The sequence below is a fragment of the Epinephelus lanceolatus genome, chromosome 9, assembly GCF_041903045.1.
Source record: "Epinephelus lanceolatus isolate andai-2023 chromosome 9, ASM4190304v1, whole genome shotgun sequence".
Classification (NCBI taxonomy): Eukaryota; Metazoa; Chordata; class Actinopteri; order Perciformes; family Serranidae; genus Epinephelus; species Epinephelus lanceolatus.
In genome coordinates this window covers 25,363,964-25,384,082 of record NC_135742.1, presented here as the reverse complement: position 1 = coordinate 25,384,082, position 20,119 = coordinate 25,363,964, and the positions used below count along the sequence as shown (strand labels likewise).

The 20,119-nt window shown below is 40.4% G+C and overlaps 3 protein-coding genes across 5 annotated transcripts; 2 read left to right on the top strand and 1 right to left on the bottom strand.

The window, feature by feature from the left end:
• The first annotated feature begins 7 nt into the window (after positions 1–7).
• On the top strand, positions 8–5,349 carry aldh3b4 (aldehyde dehydrogenase 3 family, member B4). 2 transcript variants are annotated; one of them, XM_033619516.2, is made up of 10 exons: positions 8–302; positions 1,547–1,742; positions 1,831–1,941; positions 2,242–2,362; positions 2,455–2,540; positions 3,888–3,969; positions 4,047–4,436; positions 4,533–4,699; positions 4,800–4,899; positions 4,995–5,349. In XM_033619516.2, exons 1-10 carry the CDS (start codon positions 250–252, stop codon positions 5,192–5,194), a joined length of 1,506 nt encoding a protein of 501 aa, XP_033475407.1. In that variant the 5' UTR covers positions 8–249; the 3' UTR covers positions 5,195–5,349. The 2 variants fall into 2 exon arrangements, with proteins under 2 accessions (XP_033475407.1, XP_078026878.1); XM_078170752.1 differs by lacking the exon at positions 8–302 and adding an exon at positions 1,354–1,462.
• Positions 5,350–5,625: 276 nt separating this feature from the next.
• On the bottom strand, positions 5,626–8,071 carry mmab (metabolism of cobalamin associated B). Of its 2 annotated transcripts, XM_033619517.2 has the most exons (9): positions 7,903–8,069; positions 7,541–7,599; positions 6,721–6,814; positions 6,568–6,625; positions 6,402–6,474; positions 6,206–6,303; positions 6,051–6,115; positions 5,888–5,947; positions 5,626–5,805 (listed from the first exon to the last, which is right to left on the bottom strand). In XM_033619517.2, the coding sequence occupies exons 1-9, from the start codon at positions 8,004–8,006 to the stop codon at positions 5,721–5,723; spliced, it is 696 nt and encodes a 231-aa protein (XP_033475408.1). In that variant the 5' UTR covers positions 8,007–8,069; the 3' UTR covers positions 5,626–5,720. The 2 variants fall into 2 exon arrangements, with proteins under 2 accessions (XP_033475408.1, XP_033475409.1); XM_033619518.2 differs by lacking the exon at positions 6,206–6,303 and having other exon boundaries at positions 6,051–6,156; positions 7,903–8,071.
• A 160-nt stretch (positions 8,072–8,231) lies between these two features.
• Positions 8,232–19,469, top strand: mvk (mevalonate kinase). The gene is made up of 10 exons (XM_033618907.2): positions 8,232–8,610; positions 8,907–9,054; positions 9,457–9,601; positions 11,713–11,868; positions 13,799–13,902; positions 14,048–14,093; positions 14,273–14,363; positions 14,799–14,918; positions 15,611–15,764; positions 18,312–19,469. The coding sequence occupies exons 1-10, from the start codon at positions 8,533–8,535 to the stop codon at positions 18,461–18,463; spliced, it is 1,194 nt and encodes a 397-aa protein (XP_033474798.1). The 5' UTR covers positions 8,232–8,532; the 3' UTR covers positions 18,464–19,469.
• Positions 19,470–20,119: the final 650 nt, after the last annotated feature.

Here is a 20,119-nt window from a genome sequence, read left to right as displayed (position 1 = left end):
GCTGAGTCTGGAGCAACACCACAGTGGATCTGAGCATGGGACTGAAGCAGTGACAGGCTGATGATTGACAGCAAGCTTTGTTTTAAACATTAACAGCAGGCTGTGGGATTTCATTACACCGCAGTTTCTTGTTTTCCTGAATAGTGTGCATGGCGGATTATGGTGTAAATGCACAAGTCTCGTTGTGCTCCGTCCCTGCACTGCGCGTCTCTTCATGAAAGGTGAACAGGAGGAACCTGCACAATAACCATGAACAGTCCGCCAAGCCCTTCTCCAGCCCGATGGTTCAAAGCGCTGCGAAGGTAATGTTATATTTTAATTTACACTATGTACATGTTTGGTGATAAGACAACATGCGATCTTAATGTTTTAATGTGTGTAAGTTCTGTCCATTGATGACATACCTCTCAGGAGCTGAGCCTGTAAATATTCAGGGCTCAGCCCAAACCTAAGGGGGCCGGGGTCATGCTCCCCCTTGCAGATTTTTCCCCCCATTTAGGGCACACTTTTTTCAAGCCGTTTGAGATGATAGCATGCCTAAAAATCTGCACATCATTTGGAAAAAACATTACAGCTGCCAAGGGAAATAAATCCTCCTGTAGAGCTTATATCTTGTTTTGTAGTTAATTGTTCTCCAACTGTCTTCATCATTCTGAAACTATATCACTACATATATTTATGCTGAGGATTCACACCTGCCTCCTAAAAAGAGGCAAAAATTGTCTTCTGTAAGGCTACCATTTTTAAATTACATGACATGACATGCCTGGAAATGTATGTATTTAATCATATATTCTTTCTTCCTTGTTTTTCATCAATTCATTTAATATATCTAACTATTTTCTTGTGTTATTATATGAACAAGTTACTCTGATTGCCATGGTTTTGACATATTGTTCTTAAGAACACAATAAAAAGCATGATTCAAAATGTTACATAACATAGTAGGGTAGGGGATTGGGCATTTGAACAGCATCACTAATCTTGAAACCTATTTTTGTGATACTGTTCTCGAGTGTAAAGTTCACAGAATGAATGTTTAGCTGACAGATCTGCTGCATTTGAATCTATGCCATAATCATTTGGGGTGCTCTAACTGTAAATCCAGGATCTCCAACACTGACAGAAGAAAAAAACACTTACCTAAATATATTAAATTTCTTTAGGTGAAAAACCTAAACTATTAGGGGCATTTGAGAGAAACCCCCCACCCCGCCACCAGTGCCTTGGAATGGCTGCAGTGACTCTAGCCTTAGTTTGTGTAGCCTACATCACCTGATTGGCTGGATTTGTTAGGATTTTCACTATTCTCCCTGCCAGTGGGGCTTTTACATAGCTGGTGCATTGGCTTAACTGCACACTAACGCCACTCAGAAAAGGTCCAGCAGTGGAGAATAAACATGAGTGGAAAAATAAGGGCATGCTATGCTTGTCAAAGGAATGGCCGCTTAACATGCAGAAGGTACAGACGGTTTAAGCTATGGATCAAGGATGTCTTTTTATTGTCTTATGGTGTTAAAAACTGGTGACATGGCTGCTGTTTCAGGACCAGGCTGGGGGAGCCCTGTTTGAGGACATACCCTCTGGAGTATGAGGATCTGCTGAAGAGGGCAAGAGTTGCTTTTCAAGCTGGACGCACCCTCAAGGAGGGCTTCAGACTGGCTCAGCTGGAGGCTGTGGTGCGGATGCTGGAGGAACATGAGTGTGACTTTGTGGATACTCTTGGAAGGGACCTTCATATGGTGAGGAGTGAAGTGGTCACCTACAATGGCTGTGCTTGTAATGAGAACTGACATAATCTGATTGGTGATTTCTCTCTGTTTTAACCAGCCAAGGTTTGAGACAGTTGTGTCAGAACTGATTCTTGTCAAGAATGAGGCACTTCATGCTATCAACAACCTTAAGAAGTGGATGCAGCCTCAGCATGTGGAAAGAAACCTGGTGAGACAATTGTCCCCTGTTATTCAATAACATCTTCATAATAATAATGGGATTATTCAGGGTTTACACAACCTTTCTGGAGAGCTTATTCTGTCTCACTGCAACAAAGAAAAGTATTGTGCCGGACCCACCAAAGCAGATTAAAACTTATGTTGCCTTGCCCTTTTTGTAAGAATGAATTCAGCCAAGGTCCATTTCTTTCTGTTAGTCAACCTGCACACTAATAAACTCTGCCCTTTTTCACTCATAATGGTTCTGTGTCACTTGTAACCTATTTTTGAGCTCATCTGACTGGTTTAGTCCACCACGTTGGATGAGTGTCTGATGGTCAGTGAGCCACTGGGGGTGGTGTTCATCATGGCGACCTGGTGCAGTCCTGTCCAAACATGTCTGGTGCCGCTGGTAGGGGTCATCGCAGCAGGTGCAGAGACTCAAGACACTCATTTAATCAATTTAATTCTGGTCTTATTTATCCTCACACAAGCTTACTGATTATGTCATTACTTTGGATAGGAAACTGTGCAATCATCAGCCCCCATGAGTACACCACTCACACAGCAGAGCTTCTTCATCGTCTCATCCCCTTTTACTTGGACAATGTGAGTAATTACACAGCAGTGAGGATAGATGATTATCATTTTGTTTCAACAAACCTTTTCAGTATAGAAGTATCACAAAAGCTGACTTTTTTTCACTCAAATATTGAGAGGTTGACTAATTGCTATATCTACTCATTTCGGGCCTTAATGACTCATTTGTATGAAACTGCTCTCGACGAAGTGTGGCATCTAGTGGAGAGGTTGCAGATTGCAACCAACTGAATACCCCTTCCCTCGATTCTCCATTTCTGGACGTGTAGAGAGAATACTGTGGCCTTTAGATGATGTAAAAAAAAAAAAAAACAACCCTTGAAAATTCTTCCCTAGAACAAGTGTTTGGTTTGTCCAATCAGGACTACTTGAAACATGGTGGTGCAACATGGTGGGCTTTGGCACATGAGCATATGGGAGAGGTTTGCCTGGAGGCCTTTCAGCCAGATAATTATTCATTCTAATCCAAACAAAGATATATATTTATTTAACCTTAACAAAGAAAGCCCTTCTGCAAACTTCTCCCAGGAGATGGGCTCTGTGGAAGAGGACAGTGGTTCAAATTTTCAAGACCCACTGCTAACCTAGAAATGCAAAGACCAATAACACACCACTTCACCATCATCACAAATTACCAATTAATTCCGCAACCCAACCTAACTTGATGACAGAAGATCTTCAGCCTGACCAGAAAGTGCAAATCCCCAAAAAATATATGTGAAACTAAGATATTTTAAAATGAAGGTAAGATGCTTTCATATTCTGGTTGGCGCAAAAGACCGAGCCGACACACGTCAGCAGCAGGATTAAAGTGTTAAAATATAAATTTATTCTTCTTCTCATTTTATTTTAATACATCATCTGACACCAGTGATCTGGCCTGTGTTATTATTTGTACCAGAACTGAGCCGGCAAAATAAAATTGAGACAAAATACCAACCGCAAATCACCTTTTTTGCAACGCACCCACCAAGTACCCCGCAAAAAAGGTACCTAAGTTGCCCAACTGGATGCAGGACTCTGGTCCCTATGCAGACATTAAGTGCTCATTCTAAGCTAATGAAACCACAATGATTCTTACTTTCAGGTAATTATACATACATGAAAGGAAAATTATGGCTATTATATTAAGTTTCTACCAATAGATCTCCCTAAATCCTACACATGGGAACTTTAAAGAGGTTAGACTGGGTCAAGTCTGTGAGTATGAAATATAATCTGTTGTTATCCCAAGACCAACTCAAATGTTTGCTCACAGACTATGACTCCGCAGTTGTATTCTGTGTATTGATTGACAGTAAGGACCTACAGTGCTACATTAAAATGTAATGATCTAAAATTCTTGTTTTCCTCAAGGAATGCTTCCATGTGATTCTTGCAGGCACACATGACTTGCCTGAAGTTGTGGAACTTAAATTTGACCATGTCTTCTTTACAGGTAAAGATAACCTCGGCTATAAAACCATTTTGTGATTATTTATTGAATTATTCTTAAAGATGTCTTTCAATCCGTAGGCAACAGGGAGGAGGGAAGCAGAATTGCTCAGGCTGCAGCTCGCACACTCACACCCATCACACTGATTTTGGGAGGCAAGAACCCATGTTATGTGGACCAACACTGTGACATTGCCACCACCGCACAGCGCATCACCTGGGCACGTTTTCACAATGTTGGACAGAGCTTGGTGGCTCCTGACTACATCCTTTGCCACACTGATGTCCAAGTACGGCTGGTGCAGGCCCTGAAGTGCTGCCTGATGCAGTTCTACGGTTCGGATCCCAGAGAATCCCGCAGTTACGGCCGCATGGTCAATCTAGAAGTCTTCAACCGTACGAGAGAAATGCTGTGGAGATCAGGCAAGGTGGCTGTGGGTGGGCAAGTGATTGAAGCAGAAAAATATATTGGTAAGCATCTTCTGTGTGGGATTCAATGAAAGAAAGCTAACTGTGTCATATGCATTAAGTTTTATATTGTTATTAACTTCTTTATTATGTCTGAAGCTCCAACAATCTTGACAGAGGTAGTAGAATCAGATCCCATTATGCAACAGGACATTTCTGGCCCAGTCCTTCCTGTTCTGACTGTGAACAATGTGGATGAAGCAATTGCCTTCATTAATAAGCAAGAGAAACCCCTCTGTGTGTATGCATATTCCAGCAACAGCAAAGTATGTGACAGGCTCAAGTTAAGACACTCTGTATTCATTATACAAGCCTGGTGCAGCTGATGTGCATTCTGATCATGTGTTGGCCTTTCTGACAATGCAGGTCATCTCAAGGCTAATGAGTGAGACCTCTAGTGGAAGCTTTTGCTCCAATGACAGCGTCTTGCAAAGTCTGATGGTGGCTCTGCCTTTTGGAGGAGTTGGTAAGTCAGTGGCAGCAGTGCGCAAATTAAACTGAACATAGTGGAGGGATAATTTTAACTATGATATATAAATTCTCTTGACACTTTTTTTACAGGTGCCAGTGGAATGGGCTCCTACCATGGACGCTACAGCTTTGATACCTTCTCTCACAGGAAATCATGCCTGCTAAGAGGCACACGTTTTGAGTGTGTAACTTATCTCCGTTATCCGCCCTATGAGGACCGCAATCTGTCTCTAATGACATGGGCCAGTACCCTGTCCCAGAGGAGCCAGGGCTGGTGCCAGATCCTGTGACGGTGGGAGGGTCAACGGAGCCATGTTGGAAGAAAGCCGGGTGCACCCTAAGTCCTGAATAGTTGTGACATGCAGATGTATTGTTCGTGTATTAAAAATAGATGAGAACAAAAACAACTGGGGTACAGCCACATCTAATTAAAGGGGGGGGGGGGGGGGGGTATATATCAACCCTGGGTGATGACAACTGTAAAACCAACAAGAACAAGAGATACTCTTCAGTATTTTAAATTTCTCTGCTGCAGCACAATAACTGTATACCACCTCAACTACATATGTGTTCAATGAAACATTAGTTGTGCAAAATTAAATAACCAGGATGTACATTTATCGGCTGAATGGTTTAAGATTTAGCAACACTGAAGTATATTACCACCGATATTCTCACATTATGCTAAGAAGAAAGTTGCATCAAAATAAGACAATAATTCTAGTCCTCATTCATATTTATTGATATATTTAAAATAAAAGTGAAATCTCTGCAACATCAACCACTCTTTGTCTTATTCCTCATGTGAGAATCTGGTCATTCAGGTCTTGTGTAGATTTTCTCCTCGTTCCCTTCTTTCATGGCTGCATATCTGGCTGCAGTGAACAGGTAGTCGCTCAATCTGAATGAAAATGTTGGGACTTTTATCAGATGTGTAACAGAGGAACCATGTTCTCATATTAATTTCAAAACACTGGACTGACCTGTTCAAATACTTGGCAACATCTGGATCTGCCTCGCCTGACCGCACAATTGGAGCAACACTGTAACAAGAACAAAGATCTGTCAGGACCTACTGAGCTGGAAAAGCAACACAAAGGGGGTGAATTCTACGTCATAGATGGCGAGGAACATGCTGCAACTGACCTGCGTTCAGCTCTCCGGCACACTGTCCGAGCCAAGTGCAAAGCCGCGCTGCCCTTCCCTCCAGACTGTGGAGCACCAAGCATATGTATCAGTGCAAAAGCAAAACCTGAAATGTCAAAAGAAATTTTGTCTTACAGATCCACAAATGTGCTTACTGGTAAAATGAAGTTGGTCAGTGGAGGGAGTTCTTCTGTAAATGTATCAATCCAAGTTTCCAGGTCTGCAATTGGCTGTGCAGTAAATTTTGTTCTCTCTTAAAAAAACACGACAGAAAAAAAATGAATCCAACAGATCAACAAGCACACAAGACTCAATATTTGACTGCATTAGACCAAGCCAGCAAGTGCATACTTATGTGACTTTCTCTTGCAGATGATCGAGGGGTGGCAATATTGGAGCCCACGTCTTGTAAAATGCACTGTATCTGAAATGTAAAAAGCAAAATACTGTCAGAAACATACATGCATATATAGATCTGCATTGAAGAACGATAATAAATACAATATGAAAAACAAACCTTGTCCAGCTGATATGTGAATGTGTGACCTTTGTCAAGGCAAAATTCTCTGGCCAACCTGTAAAGTACAATTCAACACGGTCACTTAAAGTGAGGCAGATTATAGATAAAGTTTTAAAGTGAACTGTGATGGTTGAGTCATGAAAATTTTACCCTATAGCTGACGACAGCTCATCTGTATTTCCCAAGGCTTCAAAAATATGATCTTCCTTTGGCCTCCTTTCTCCTGTAAATGTGCTTGAAAAACCTTTTAGGAGACACAGAAAGAACTGAGTCAGCCTTTGTAAGCACCACCTATGGTAACAGTGCTGTAACATGTTCGGTCACTGGTTCCCAACCTGGGGGTCCTGACCCATTAGGGGTTGCAAGGCCTTCTTGATATTAAGGAGCATAAGATCTTTTTAGTTTTTTAAATATACAGTAGGCCTATATTTCAGCATTTCATTAATTTATGTGGAGAAAAAGAAATGAATTTAATATTTAAGTGTACATTATAATTCAAGATATAAACTTAAAAAAAAAAAATCTCACAGCAAGCTTTATGCCTATTAGAAAGGTGCAAAGTTAAAAACCAAAGAGCTTGTAGAACAATGGCTACACGTCAGGAAGACAAACAAATGCACAATGAATTTGTAAAAAACAGAAAAGTGTGATAGGTATGTATGATAGTGACAGAGAATCTAATAAAAGTCCCTAACAATATCAGGAAAACTCATCTCTAGTGCAAAACTCACAGGATAAAATCTGCTCAAAATGTATCCAAATCTCCTTTTACACAGTTTGCATTCACTATTTGGGTTAATTGTAGTTAATGAGTTGTTCTATACTGTTGTTATGAGTTGAATATATTATGAAATATCCATAAAATATGCCACTTAGTCAAGGGCCATCAGTTTGCTCAATAACATAAAACAGTGGGTCACTTTAAGAAATAAGGTTGGAAACCACAAGCCTAGGTATTTTGAAACACAACCTTTGTCTCCAGTTTTGGTGTATATTTTGGGTACTCTGCTGTCTCCTTCAGTGGCATAACTGTTTGGAAAAAAAGAAAGATGACAGAGAAAAACAATTATTTTTGACTTATTTGATAAATACTAATAGATAACACAACAAATAACGCGTGAACACATTATGAAAATGCATTTTTGTTTCACTTGGTCTTAAAATATTCAAACAATGCTCCAGTTTGACAGATAAACTTTAGCTAATGTGCTAAAATTGCCTTCATTTCAGAGAGTACACTGTGTAGTAGCTACCTAGCTAGCACTTTGCTATGTTACATAGAGTTAACATTACATCAGCGACATAAACAGGAGCTCCACACTTTGCCTTCACCTTCTGTATGAACACAATGCGCTCCTATTCCGATGCTCGCTTACGAGCCTCGCTGTCCTTACAACACACCGGAGGTGAGCAGGTTTGATAATAAACGATGCCATGTTAGAGTTAGAAGCTGACTGCTAAAGGTTAACAATGTTGGGAAACGTATTTTGACCCTCTGTGATGTCCGTAGTTCATGGGCGTTTCGTTTTCATCGCACGATTGGTCAACTCACCGTGTGGTGGTAGAGCGCGGGACGCTGATTGGATATAGTAATATGTGTCCGACTATCTGCGGCACTGATTGGATAATAGAAGCCAAACCTATCTTGGTCCCTCCTCCTGTGTGTCAGTAGTGTTTTTAACATGGTTTTGTCACGCTACCTTGAAGAGGGTCTGTGGTCAGAGCAACTTGCAGTACTTTGACCAAAAAGAAAAATGTTTTGTTAAACTTCCTATATTCGTCGAGTCTTCATGAAAAACGCAGAGCTGTGAGACAGAGTTGTCAGTTGCTTGTCGGGGCTTCAGAGGATTAACATTAGCTAAAGGTGGCTAAGCTAGCTTATAATATCAGTGTCGGTGACAAGTTGAACTTGAAGCTTCCCAGTTCTGGTGAGATATTTGCTCTCTGGAAACTGTGACAGAAATGCAAGTCAGGGAATTGTTCGTGTCTGCTCCAGGGAAGGCGATCCTCCACGGAGAGCATGCGGTGGTGCACGGAAAGGTAACCTGAAAGTACAGCTAACAGAGTTTTTATAAGTTGCGTGTCTAGCCAGTCTTGAACGAAAACTTAAGTACATGCATTTTTAAATGTGATATGATACAAGTACATCTTTGCAAGCTGATTTTCCTACTGTTCCCTAAAGAAAGGGAAACCAGTAATTACCCGGAAGGTAGAAAAAAACAGATCCAGCAGACAGCAAACTGTGGTTTAGTTTTGGATATCACTTGAAATGATGTGCATTAAATGGGCTAAAAGTCTGACAAGTTAATCACCCTGCGTTCTCTGCTCTGTTCCAGGTAGCTCTTGCTGTGAGTTTAAATCTGAGAACATACTTACGGCTGAAAGCCACCACATCTGGCAAAGTTTGCATCAACCTCCCAAATATTGACACATTCCTCTGCTGGGACCTGTCTGAGCTGAAGCGGCTTATTTCTTATTCCCGTGGTAAGGAGTGGTGCAGCACTGGGGACCATTTACACCCACATACACTGTAATTATTACTGTTGGACCTGTGTCATGCATCTCATACTCCAGTACACGCCAGGACATTTTAGTACTGAGACTTTTTCCAGTGTCCAAAACAGTTTCTATTGATAAACATTAACACCAATGACATCTAATTATCAGATTAGTTTGTTATGGTGTCCATCTTTGGACATACTGTTAACTTGGATAACTTACCTTTGGCCAGATGAATATTGTGTGCTTTACTGCAGTTAGTATTTCTCATTATAGACACTATCTTTTATGTATGTTTTTCATACACCCACAGATTAAAGTGTGTGTTGTTGTGATATTACTCAAGTGATGCTGATGATTGCTGTGCTCTGTAACTCATGTTAACAGATACGAGGGAGGAGGTGAAACTTCTGGATGCTGAACTTGTGAGGAGACTGCGTGAATTCGTTGGTGTCACCAATGGAAACTTGGATACTTGCAACATGGCCACCCTAGCCTTCCTCTACATCTACCTCTCACTGTTTGGATCAGGGTGAGACAGAAATTCTCTGCATTTTCTTTCATTTTATCATTCTAGCTAGTTGGCTCATATGGCCACAGAAATCACATTACATCTTACAGATATTTTTGATATGATGGAAAACCTGAGACTGGGCTCAGCAAATATCCAATTGCAGAGCTATAGCACCAGTTGTTTTAGGCCAATCTAGGGCACCTTTGGCAAGAAAAGTAACAGCAGCAACCGCTAAAAACCGCAGATGTAGATCGAAATCAATATTGAAAACAATCGTGTCAGCCCAAATCTGGACTTGCAGATTTGGCACTTTTCACCTGTAGGCGATGAGTGTTGCAGCTGCATCTCTTTTTTAATAGCTACTGATTGTGTGTATGTGAGGGGGAGAGAGTAGAAGGAGAGATGGAGAGAGAGATAGACTTTGAGGAGCAGCATTTTCTGCTGAATACTTGGAAGTGTGCACTCAGCTCATGTCATCATGAGTCCTCTGCTCTCCAGGATTGTGTGCTTTGGGAATGGGGGGATGGGCTCCTCACCAGATTTGAGACTCACTTATCCAATGATTAAGTCCCAGGAAAAAAACTTTGTTTCGGAAGGGAAGTAATGAAGAAATAGATTTACAACTTCACCAGCTTACATTTGGTGTTTTACAAACAGAAACTGAACAATGTTTTTGTTAGTATTAAATGTTTTCTAAGGGATAGCTCTACATAATGATGTATTAATATTCATTATTTTATTTTAGCTAATAGGTGGCGCAAGTGTTAAATGTTAAACCTCAGAAATACACACTAAAAAATAAAGTTGTAATAAAAGGCAAAAAACTGCAGCTGTAACACTTATTGCCCTGGGGTGACGCAACTGTTAAAATTGCAGTGGCAAAGTCGAAAACTAATCCTGTAACTAATCCTATAATGGCACCTGCATTGTGGAATATTTACAGCCAGCTGCACCTGAGTTTGTGAGTATGTGTATGAAACACATAGCCGTTCAAATTCAATTAAATTGGCCTGCATTATGTTATGTATCATGTCCTGTAGTGTATCATTGTAGGGATGCACAACATTGAATTTTTTACTGTTATTAGATATGCTGGTATATATCAACTTTTTTGGCCGATATATCTGATATATCCACTTTTTTCCCCACCTAATTTTACGTTGTCATCAAATCTATTATGTAGTGGAATTAACATTGTATTATGAATGCATACTCTTATCGTGATGGCCCACCAGCAGATGGAGACATGAAATAAAGTGCTTTTCAATGCATATGATATTCATTTATTGTGCATGTTGGCCGATTCTGATCATCTTAAAGCTGATATCGGCCGATACCGATGGTGTGCCGATATTATCGTGCATCCCTAAATCATTGTTTGTCTAACTTGCTTATTACATGTTGCGTTGTGACTATGGCACATGCATACGTTTTGATGCTTTTGTTGAAATGAAATGATGTTCAGCTCTCTCTCAGCTAAATGCTGTAAACAAAACTGGCACAATATGACAGGTTGTTCAGGGAGTTAAGGGTAATTTTCCCTGCAGCTGAAAAAATTACCTCCACCTTCAAATGAAGATAGTAAAGAGAGACAGACAGAAAGGCCGAATGTTAGTTTTAGCGACTCCAGCACCTGCGAGCACGGAAGATGCTCAGGAACATTAGAGCTGCAGGTTGTTGAGAGGTTTAATCGGTGCTGACACGGTGCTGCCGTGTCTGAGAGAGGTGATGGGTTCTGACAGGATGGCCACTAATGAGAGTCTGGCACTGGGCCACACTACAGCCTAACAAGTCTGGATGTGTTTTTCCCTCGAGAGAAGAGCTGGACAATTAGTTTAGAGTATTCTCCTGTCTGCCCAAAAGCAGCTTCTCTGACAGACACTGACAGCAATGTCAAACAAGTCTCTGTTGCATATCGTAGTGTATGGATTACTTAACATTACACACCCCTTATAGTTATGTCTATACTATAACTGTACCAGTAATAGGGTTAAGTAAAGTTTATATGGGGATATGGTACATTATTTACCTACTACTTGATTTTTTGGTAACAAAAAGTAAATCAAAGATACAATATTTAAAAGTTTTCTTTACAATCAGAATCTCAGATTTACTGTTTATTTCCGCAGTGAGCTGCCCAGCTTGACTGTGTCTGTGTGGTCGGAGCTGCCGACTGGAGCAGGGCTGGGGTCAAGTGCCGCCTACTCTGTGTGTTTAGCTGCAGCTCTGCTCTGTGCAAGCGGAGCCATCCCCGCTCCTCTCAGGGAGTGGGATCACACTGCCAGGTAACGACATCATGTTAAAGAAATGTCTCTTTTATGAGCTGTGTGTGTACAGGTTGTGTACACCACTGGTGTGCATAGACAGAATTCTAGGCCTGATGAATGTGCACTAAAACGGAACACAGAGGTGGTTTTATGTCTTTCATGTCTCACACTGTCCAGTCTCACCAAAAGTTATGTGGTTGGAAGTTTAGAAAAAAGACCTTAAATCACAAAGTTATACTTCTTAAATAGAAAAACATGCTTTGGGGTCAGCACTATAGCATGAATGCCTGTGGAGAATAATGCAGTCTAAAACAGTACCCTGCAATGCAATGAATACATTTTTTGAGAAGCTCATGATGTTATATTTTTGCTGAATGTGTTAACTCTTTTTCATAAATTTGCCTTTATTTGAACTAGATTGGTTTTTCAACTGTTGTGGCCAAATGACTGCAACATTATGCCACACAAAACAACCTACAGAAAAATTAGACGCAAAACAATTCTTAGAAATATTAAATTTATACTAAAATACTGCACCTTCAAATTTCAATCCTTAAACTGTCCATAATATAGTGTTCACTTGAAATACATTTTTTGGAGCTGATTTCAAGTACATGGAGCCGTCCACGTGAATGCTCTTTAATGAAGGGGAAAAAAGTATAAAAATCGATGCAGCACAATCAGAAATTTAGTCTTTTATACCCCAAAAATTCTTCTTCCTTTTCAAAATCTGACACCTACATTATCCACAATGCAACTCAAGTATGGACGGTAGTTTTTGATGAATGCTAACATTGAGAGTGGAACAGTGCCACTAATAGAGGACCTGACAATGCATGCAGTTTGGTTAATACAGTTAGAGGAGTCCTGTGATCAGCTGCAAGTATATTTTAACATGGTGCTAGATTAAAAGTCAGGAGGTTATCTGAGCCTCGTGGATTCATCTTCTTGGGACTTCAAAGGTCTGCGCATGCGTGGATGTAGTCTCAAAGGCCATGGCATACAATTTAATTTACTAGTTGTCATTTCAAAAGACAGTTGCAGAAACTGACGAGAGAGGGGAGTCCTGACAGCAGTAGTATCTAAACTGTTTGTAATTTTTGAGTTCATAGTTTGTGGTGCTTTTATGTGAGACTGCCTAAGGTGTAGATAGTGTTTTGAACCTACCCAAATGTTCAATGTTAAGGCCCAAACACGACAAACCAGCTTCAAAGAACTAGTGGCGACAGAGGCCGAGTGTCGCATTGTCTTACCTTGCCTGTGTCTCTGCCAAAATTTGCATATGTTTACGCTGCAGAGACTACAGCCAATGGCCAACTACCACGTACATTGTGTGCAGTTTGTATTCGTCATTTGAAAAAGGAAAGTGGAAGACCAACAGGACAGATTCAAGACGCAAGTTAGCCAGGTTGTACATTAACAGCATACCATTTTTTTTAAAGCACAAATTATATTTTTTTGTGTGTGTTATGAACAGTAAAACAAACAATTACAAATTGTTTCTGCTAAAGAGCTCACTGGCTAAAAAATATAATTTCATCTAATATAACAAATTTGTTATGATCTCATGACCTCTTGACTTAAGTTGTTTCCCCACTTTTCTCACTTCCGTTGCGCTGAGTTGAACTGCCAATCAGAGCGATTACACTCACTGACAGGCTCCACTAGGTCTGACACCGATTCAACATACTGAATCAACAAAAAAAAAAGCTGACAAGGGCCGATGGTGCGGGACACACCCACAAAACTTGGGCAACAGACACTCATCGACAGCTTGGTGTGTCAGGGCCCGTCGGTACATTCATCACAAATAGCATCTTTATAATGATTCGTTGAACATCCACACCTACTGTACATACCAGTGTTTGCTTTAGAGATGAAGAAGTAGTTTAGGTCTGTAAGGGTCTGCTGGGATACAAAGTTCTCCTTAATTTACAAATAATTGCAGGTGGTGTCAGGAGGACCTGGAGCGGATCAACAGCTGGGCTTTCCAAGGGGAGATGATCATCCATGGTAATCCTTCAGGAGTAGACAACGCTGTAGGAACATGGGGTGAGGCCTGATATTATCTGGCATACGGTGCCGTGCATATGGTGTTAATATCTCCCTTGTCTCCGTGGACACTTTAATGGAACCACTACTGTTCATTATCGTTTGATGATTATCTATTTAATGATTTTAATTTCCCTCTTTCTAGGTGGCATGCTGAGATTCCTGGCCGGGAAGATAATACCACTGAGCAGGTAATGACACTGATTAGCAATTTTTAATTTGATTTCATTTAAAAATAGTACACAGTGAATTAATAGAAATCATAGTGGCTTTTTTTTTTCTTACAGAAAAAAAATATTAATATAGTGAAATGAAAGCACCAGAATAATACGTCTGCATGAACTCTCTGATCTGTCTGTTTTACTTCCAGGGTGCCGTTATTAAGAATCCTCCTCACTAACACCAAAGTACCACGTAGCACCAAGGTACTTGTTGCCAGGGTGAAGGACAAGATTAACAAGGTACTAAATGGTTTCTTCCTCCCCCGTGTGTTACTTGCCGACACTGTAATTAATATAATAGGCGGTGCTTTTGCATGGCAGATACTCCAGAGCCTGCCGTTGAGTGCCTTCATAAAATATTGAAATTAAACTCTTAGCGAGCGCCCCTGTGTGCTGTTGCCCTGGTGACACCAGCAGGTGTGCAGTTCTCTACCTCAGACACGGATCGGTCTGAATGGTGTTGTGGAAGTGTTGTGATCGGGCTGGGGCACAACCAAAAATCAAACCTGCCATTTTACAATCTGTATTTGTATCAAACTGTTTTTTAAAACATAGGCACAAAGACACTTGTTGTTTTTTTCATTTAAACCGTAGTGAGGCTTTTGTGTTGAAATGCTGTGCACAAGTGATGTTGGAGATGTTGATTTCCTTTGTTTTTGTTTCCCTCTGCTGTAGTTTCCCTCTATCATGACCCCAGTGCTTGACTCAGTTGATGCCATTTCCTGCACTTGTGAGAGAGTCCTCTCAGAGATGACCTGTGAGCCCATCACTGGAGAGCACTACAATATTCTAGAGGTACAAAATATTGTAGGTTGTTGCATCAAAACATTGAGACGTTACACCAAATTTTTGCAACACTTTAGCCATTTTGTCATATGAACAATGTCTGGAGAATAAGGTCCAGACATTGACGTTTTGGCGAAGGGTGGCGTCCAGGTAGAGTGTGCAGGAGGCAGGACATGATGCGAATTACACCCGGTCATGTAGCTGGTTCATAATTTGTCTAATTTGAGACAACTTTGACAATTGCAGCGTCGGCCCTTACCAACAGAAGTTTCTGAATCTTGTCCTCTCTCCAGTTAGACATTACCGTTTCCCTATCTGCGTAAATGACCCCTCTTCTTCACCCTTGGATGTTTGTTTTCTTCTGGTTTTGCACAAGCGGCAAGACAGAAACATTATTAACACACCTAGTTCTATTCACACATGGCCACACAGACTTTGTCGGGAGCTAGCAGCTTAAAGTCTGTATAAAGTGCGGGCTAACTGATTTGGACATTTGCGTTCTCACAAAAAGCTCCTCCGGATAATGTCTCAATAGTTTCAGGTTTGCCGTGCATGTGATGAAGGGGCTTTAAAATACAATAGCATGTTCCTTTTTTAAGGTAAAATGTCCTAAACCAGAGAGCCCATATTCACATCCACATGACTAATGGAACTGCCAGTAGCATCAGGTTTTAACAGCAGCTGCATCATATCATTTATAGGAGCTCATTGACATCAACCAGCACCACCTGAATGTGATGGGTGTGGGACACCCTGCCCTGGACACACTGTGCCAGGTCACGATGACCAAAGGGCTCCACAGCAAGCTAACCGGTGCAGGGGGAGGAGGCTGCGGCATCACCCTGCTGAGACCAGGTACTGTAGGCCAAATGTTCCTATCCATCATACTGCTATCACTCACGTACCACTGTAACAATAATACACATGGTAAATATAATAATTACTCCTGTATTGCAATGATAGTAACAACCACGGCCAGTACTACTCATCATAGCTACTATTCACATATCCAGTAGTAATGACACATAGGGCAAACATCACATTACATTGCTACCCCTAATATGTAAATAAGTGTAACCATCCCTGATACCGAAAACACCTTATTGAGCAAACATCATCATCATCATCATCATACAGTTATCAATTATATGTCATAATGTTAGTAACGTATCCTTCAAGAATCGCCGTTTCCTATCACATTTCTGTCGCTCACATATAATAGCACAACAGTGTGCATTTTACATTTTTATATAAAGGGTCAGGTCAAATGTTTGTCTTTTATTTTCAAAGGAACATACTTTATCTGCTGAAAAGTAGGAAAAATGGCACACCATCACAGCAAACAATGCCAGAAGAGCTTTACATTTTCTGAAAATATCATCGCCTCAGAGCCTGAATAGAGTTAACAGCAAATCACGACTATTTTTAAGCGAGATGATAACACGAGACACACTTCTATTGTATATCAACTGACCTTAATACCCATCTACATGCAACCAGTAATCATCCAAAACACACAAAGAACAATTTTCCCACAGGCCGGTTTTTGAGATTACATCAAATTTCTCATCTTCTCCTGACTTAATATTATTATTAATGTCTAAACAGATGATTTGTGTGAACAGATAACAAATAGTGGGTACACCTGGAAGGTGATTGATCCCTTTCAGTGTGCCAAGATAACGTAAGAGGAGATTTGCTCCATGCAAAACACAAAGACACAAAATGAACCGCAGGAATGTTTTGTCACTGACATTAATCACCGCTCTGCAGAAATTAGACACATTATCAGGAAGCTTTGGCACATCCTGTGCGCTGAGTCTGTGCATCAGGAGATCTCTATACAGCCTCCTCTGTTCTGTTATAGATGGTCTGAAACATAACTCTAGATGTGGACATGGTGCACAATGCAATATTAGTTGCAATTGTAAGAGCTTAAAACATCCATTAACCAGGCCCCAGGAAGTGCACCAGGCTTTGAAGCCAGATTTTGTAGTGGCCAAACGGTGGCCAGTTACGACCGGCATGTGATGCCATGTGGCACAAAAATACTTTTTCACATAGACCATCCTCTCTGTGGTTCATTGGCCTTAAAATGACGAGCCTCATCAGAGGTAGTCATAGTCGAAAACACTGTGGTTTGAGGCTTCAGTGTTTGTCTTACTTTGGATTCTTTGATGCATGATACCACAGTTGTATTCTTATATTCCTGTTCACTATACTACTGAGTGTCAACACCCCCTTTGGGTGTGGTGTGGTGTGCTGTACACCTGTATTGAATTATGTGACTGCCCTGATTGTCTTTTGTATGAGGTATTTGCTGTTAACACTGTTCATGCCTTGGGCCGAAACACTTTGGCTGTGATGTTTTAATTAAATGTAAAGCCCTACTTTTCCTGATTTTGTAATAACCTGTGTAGTTTAAACGATGCACTCGATAGAAATTAATTGTTCATTTTGTCGAGGCTAAACTGCATCCTCGGATGGATTTGTCTTATAATGAATTGTATTTGATGAGGGAAGTTTGATGAGCCAAACTGTCAGACTCCTGCTGACAACAAATGTTGTGTTTTCCCCTCACTCTTCCTCTCTGAAACAGAGATTTGAGTGGCAGGAAATGATGAGACGGCTGCATAAGAAGGGTCTTTCGGTGTGTGGGTACTACTGTGAAATTTGTTATAAGGAAACTTTGTATCATCCTCTCTTTGACAAAACAAACAATCACAAAACCTGCGAGTTCAGTCTCTGTTTACGCCTGCAGCCTGCAGCATACTGAAATTTCATATGGTTAAAATCCTCCAAAACTTCCAAATGATCTTTATTTGTTTTCCTTGCAAGCATTTCCATCTGTGTGCATCACAGCTATTTTTCAAATAGATCGTCTGCTGTGTGTCTTCTCTTGTCTGTCCTTGTATTAAAGCTCTTTGAGTGAATGAAGGAAGCAAGCGAGCATTAAGTTATTATATGATTGCATTAAAAGCTGCTCTTGTTTTTGAAGCTTTAAAATAAAGCTGCACATGTGGTTAGCATTAGTATTACTGTGCAGCTGCAGCTGAAGTGGGCTTTAGACCATGTCCTTTGCAACTAACCGCAGGGAAGTGTCAGCCATTTGGTGGGATCCCACCAATTACAGAGTCCTTATTTTTCTGCATCTGTTAGACCACTGATTGAAGTGACGTGGTTTTTGTGTGGCTCCAGTGTTGTCCGCTTGCTGTCAGTGACAGACCCTTTGCAGGTTCATCTGTGGAAGCACCACTGTAGCTAAATTATAGTCTTAACATTCAACAGCAGCTGTCTGGTTAGCTTGTAATCCATTTCCTTTTATTTGAACCCGCCCTGACATAATTTTTTTTGACATGACTTTAATATGACCTTTTTTGTTTTTTTTGTTTTTTTTTGTAGAAACGGACTCCTTCGTTGTCCAGACGACAGTGCAAGACTTGAAAGACTGTGGCTTTGACTGCTGGGAAACAAGTATTGGTGGGCCGGGTGTCCAGCAGCACTCTCATCTCTCTGTTAAGGAGGAAGTTCTGGAGATTTTAAACCGTTACTGAAACTCTGGCTGAACAAGAGGAAAAACGACTTGATTGTCTTCTTGTTTGTACCTCAAGACCTGAGGTATGGTCAGCTAATGAAGTGAGACGAATGGACCAAGGAAAATTTCCCACTGTGCGGAGCTGGACCGACTAAAAAACAATCTTATTGTTTTGAAACTAACAACAAGGCAACTGTGTATCTAACAAATTACTGATATTCATGTTGGACTGTGGGAAAAATAACTGAGCCTCAAGGGTGCAATTACATGTTCTGAAGGCTTTGTCCACTAGATGGCAGCAGAGTTGCACAAATGCTTTTTATGAAGCAGGATTTATGGTGAGAGGCTTTGATAAATTGATTAATGTGTAAGTGAAGCGCTAGCAGAATTAATTTATAGTTTCATCTAAATGCAGAAGGGTCAACACATCTTATGGGATTAGACGTTTGTAGTAATTAATTGCTCACTCTTGGCACTGTAACATGTAATGATGTTGTATAACTGCTAGAATGAAGGTGGTCATTTTACAGAAGATGATGAAGAGCAAGTTTGAGAAATGAAATTGTTTTTGGTTCTTTAACAAAATCCAGAGACTGTTTTCTTTAGTCTCCACAGTTCTACAAACAGTTTTATCAAAGTGATCATGCTTGGATATTTCTCTATCACTACAATATTGAGACCAGGAAAAAATAAATGTCATAAATATGTTCTGAGGACTGTCTGCATATAATATAAAACTAAAACTTAAATTATTACAAAGACAGATGTATGCTGAATAGAGCTGCAACGATTAATCGAATAGTTGTCAATTATTAAATTAATTGCCAGTGAGTTTAATAATCAGTGAATCGGTTTGAATAATTTTTTTAAGCAACAAATGTCAGAATTTTGTGATTCCAGCTTCTGAAATGTGAATATTTTCTTGTTTCTTTACTCCTCTATGACACTAAACTGAATATCTTTGGATTGTGGACAAAGCAAGACATTTGAGGACGTCATCTTGGACATTAAAAAAAAAAAACTGATTGTCATTTTTCACCATTTTGTGATATTCTATAGACCGAGCAACTAATCGATTAATCAAGGAAATAACTGACAGATTAACCAACAATGAAAGTAATCACTAGTTGTAGCCCTAATATTAAGCAGAACATAATAAAAAAACGTTGGTTGGATGGTGATCCAACCAACGTTTTTTATTATGTTCTGCTTTCAACATAGTGTTTAAATGCAAAATAATGCTGAAACCAAAGAATGTTCTGTGGTTTATTTAATCAAAATCTCTCAAAGAAGATAATATGTAATATGAAATATCTGTTACGGTTTGGTAAAAAAAAAATTATTTCAAAAAATGCATGCCACATGCTGTTCGTTTCTGCAGTCACAGACCGACTGGCTGTTTTGTTTTGCTAATAGAGGATGGGGAGAGGGGGACAGCAGGAGTGTGTGGCCTCTCTGGAGCCTCTGGATTAGCGCCACTATAATGTGAATCAACAACAACCAGCGTCCTTCTGTGAGTCACACATTTGTGCTGACACATATGCACACACACACACAGACACCAGCTTTCCCAAATTCTCCTCCACCTAATTGCTCATCCTCCTAAGCATTACGAAATATTCTGCAAATGCTGCAGATACAGAGGAAGGATCTGTTTAGAATATCCCTGATTTGG

Bases quoted from the DNA above. Each gene is read 5' to 3' on its own strand.
- aldh3b4 (XM_078170752.1), top strand. From the start codon at position 1,401: ATGAGTGGAAAAATAAGGGCATGCTATGCTTGTCAAAGGAATGGCCGC. The intron at 1,463-1,546 runs GTACAGACGGTT...CTGCTGTTTCAG, and splicing joins GGCCGCTTAACATGCAGAAG to GACCAGGCTGGGGGAGCCCT. The intron at 2,541-3,887 runs GTGAGTAATTAC...GTTTTCCTCAAG, and splicing joins TCCCCTTTTACTTGGACAAT to GAATGCTTCCATGTGATTCT.
- mmab (XM_033619517.2), bottom strand. From the start codon at position 8,006: ATGGCATCGTTTATTATCAAACCTGCTCACCTCCGGTGTGTTGTAAGG. The intron at 7,600-7,902 runs GTGAAGGCAAAG...TTTTCCAAACAG, and splicing joins GCATTGTGTTCATACAGAAG to TTATGCCACTGAAGGAGACA. The intron at 5,806-5,887 runs GTCAGTCCAGTG...ATTTTCATTCAG, and splicing joins GTTGCCAAGTATTTGAACAG to ATTGAGCGACTACCTGTTCA.
- mvk (XM_033618907.2), top strand. From the start codon at position 8,533: ATGCAAGTCAGGGAATTGTTCGTGTCTGCTCCAGGGAAGGCGATCCTC. The intron at 8,611-8,906 runs GTAACCTGAAAG...GCTCTGTTCCAG, and splicing joins ATGCGGTGGTGCACGGAAAG to GTAGCTCTTGCTGTGAGTTT. The intron at 9,055-9,456 runs GTAAGGAGTGGT...TCATGTTAACAG, and splicing joins GCTTATTTCTTATTCCCGTG to ATACGAGGGAGGAGGTGAAA.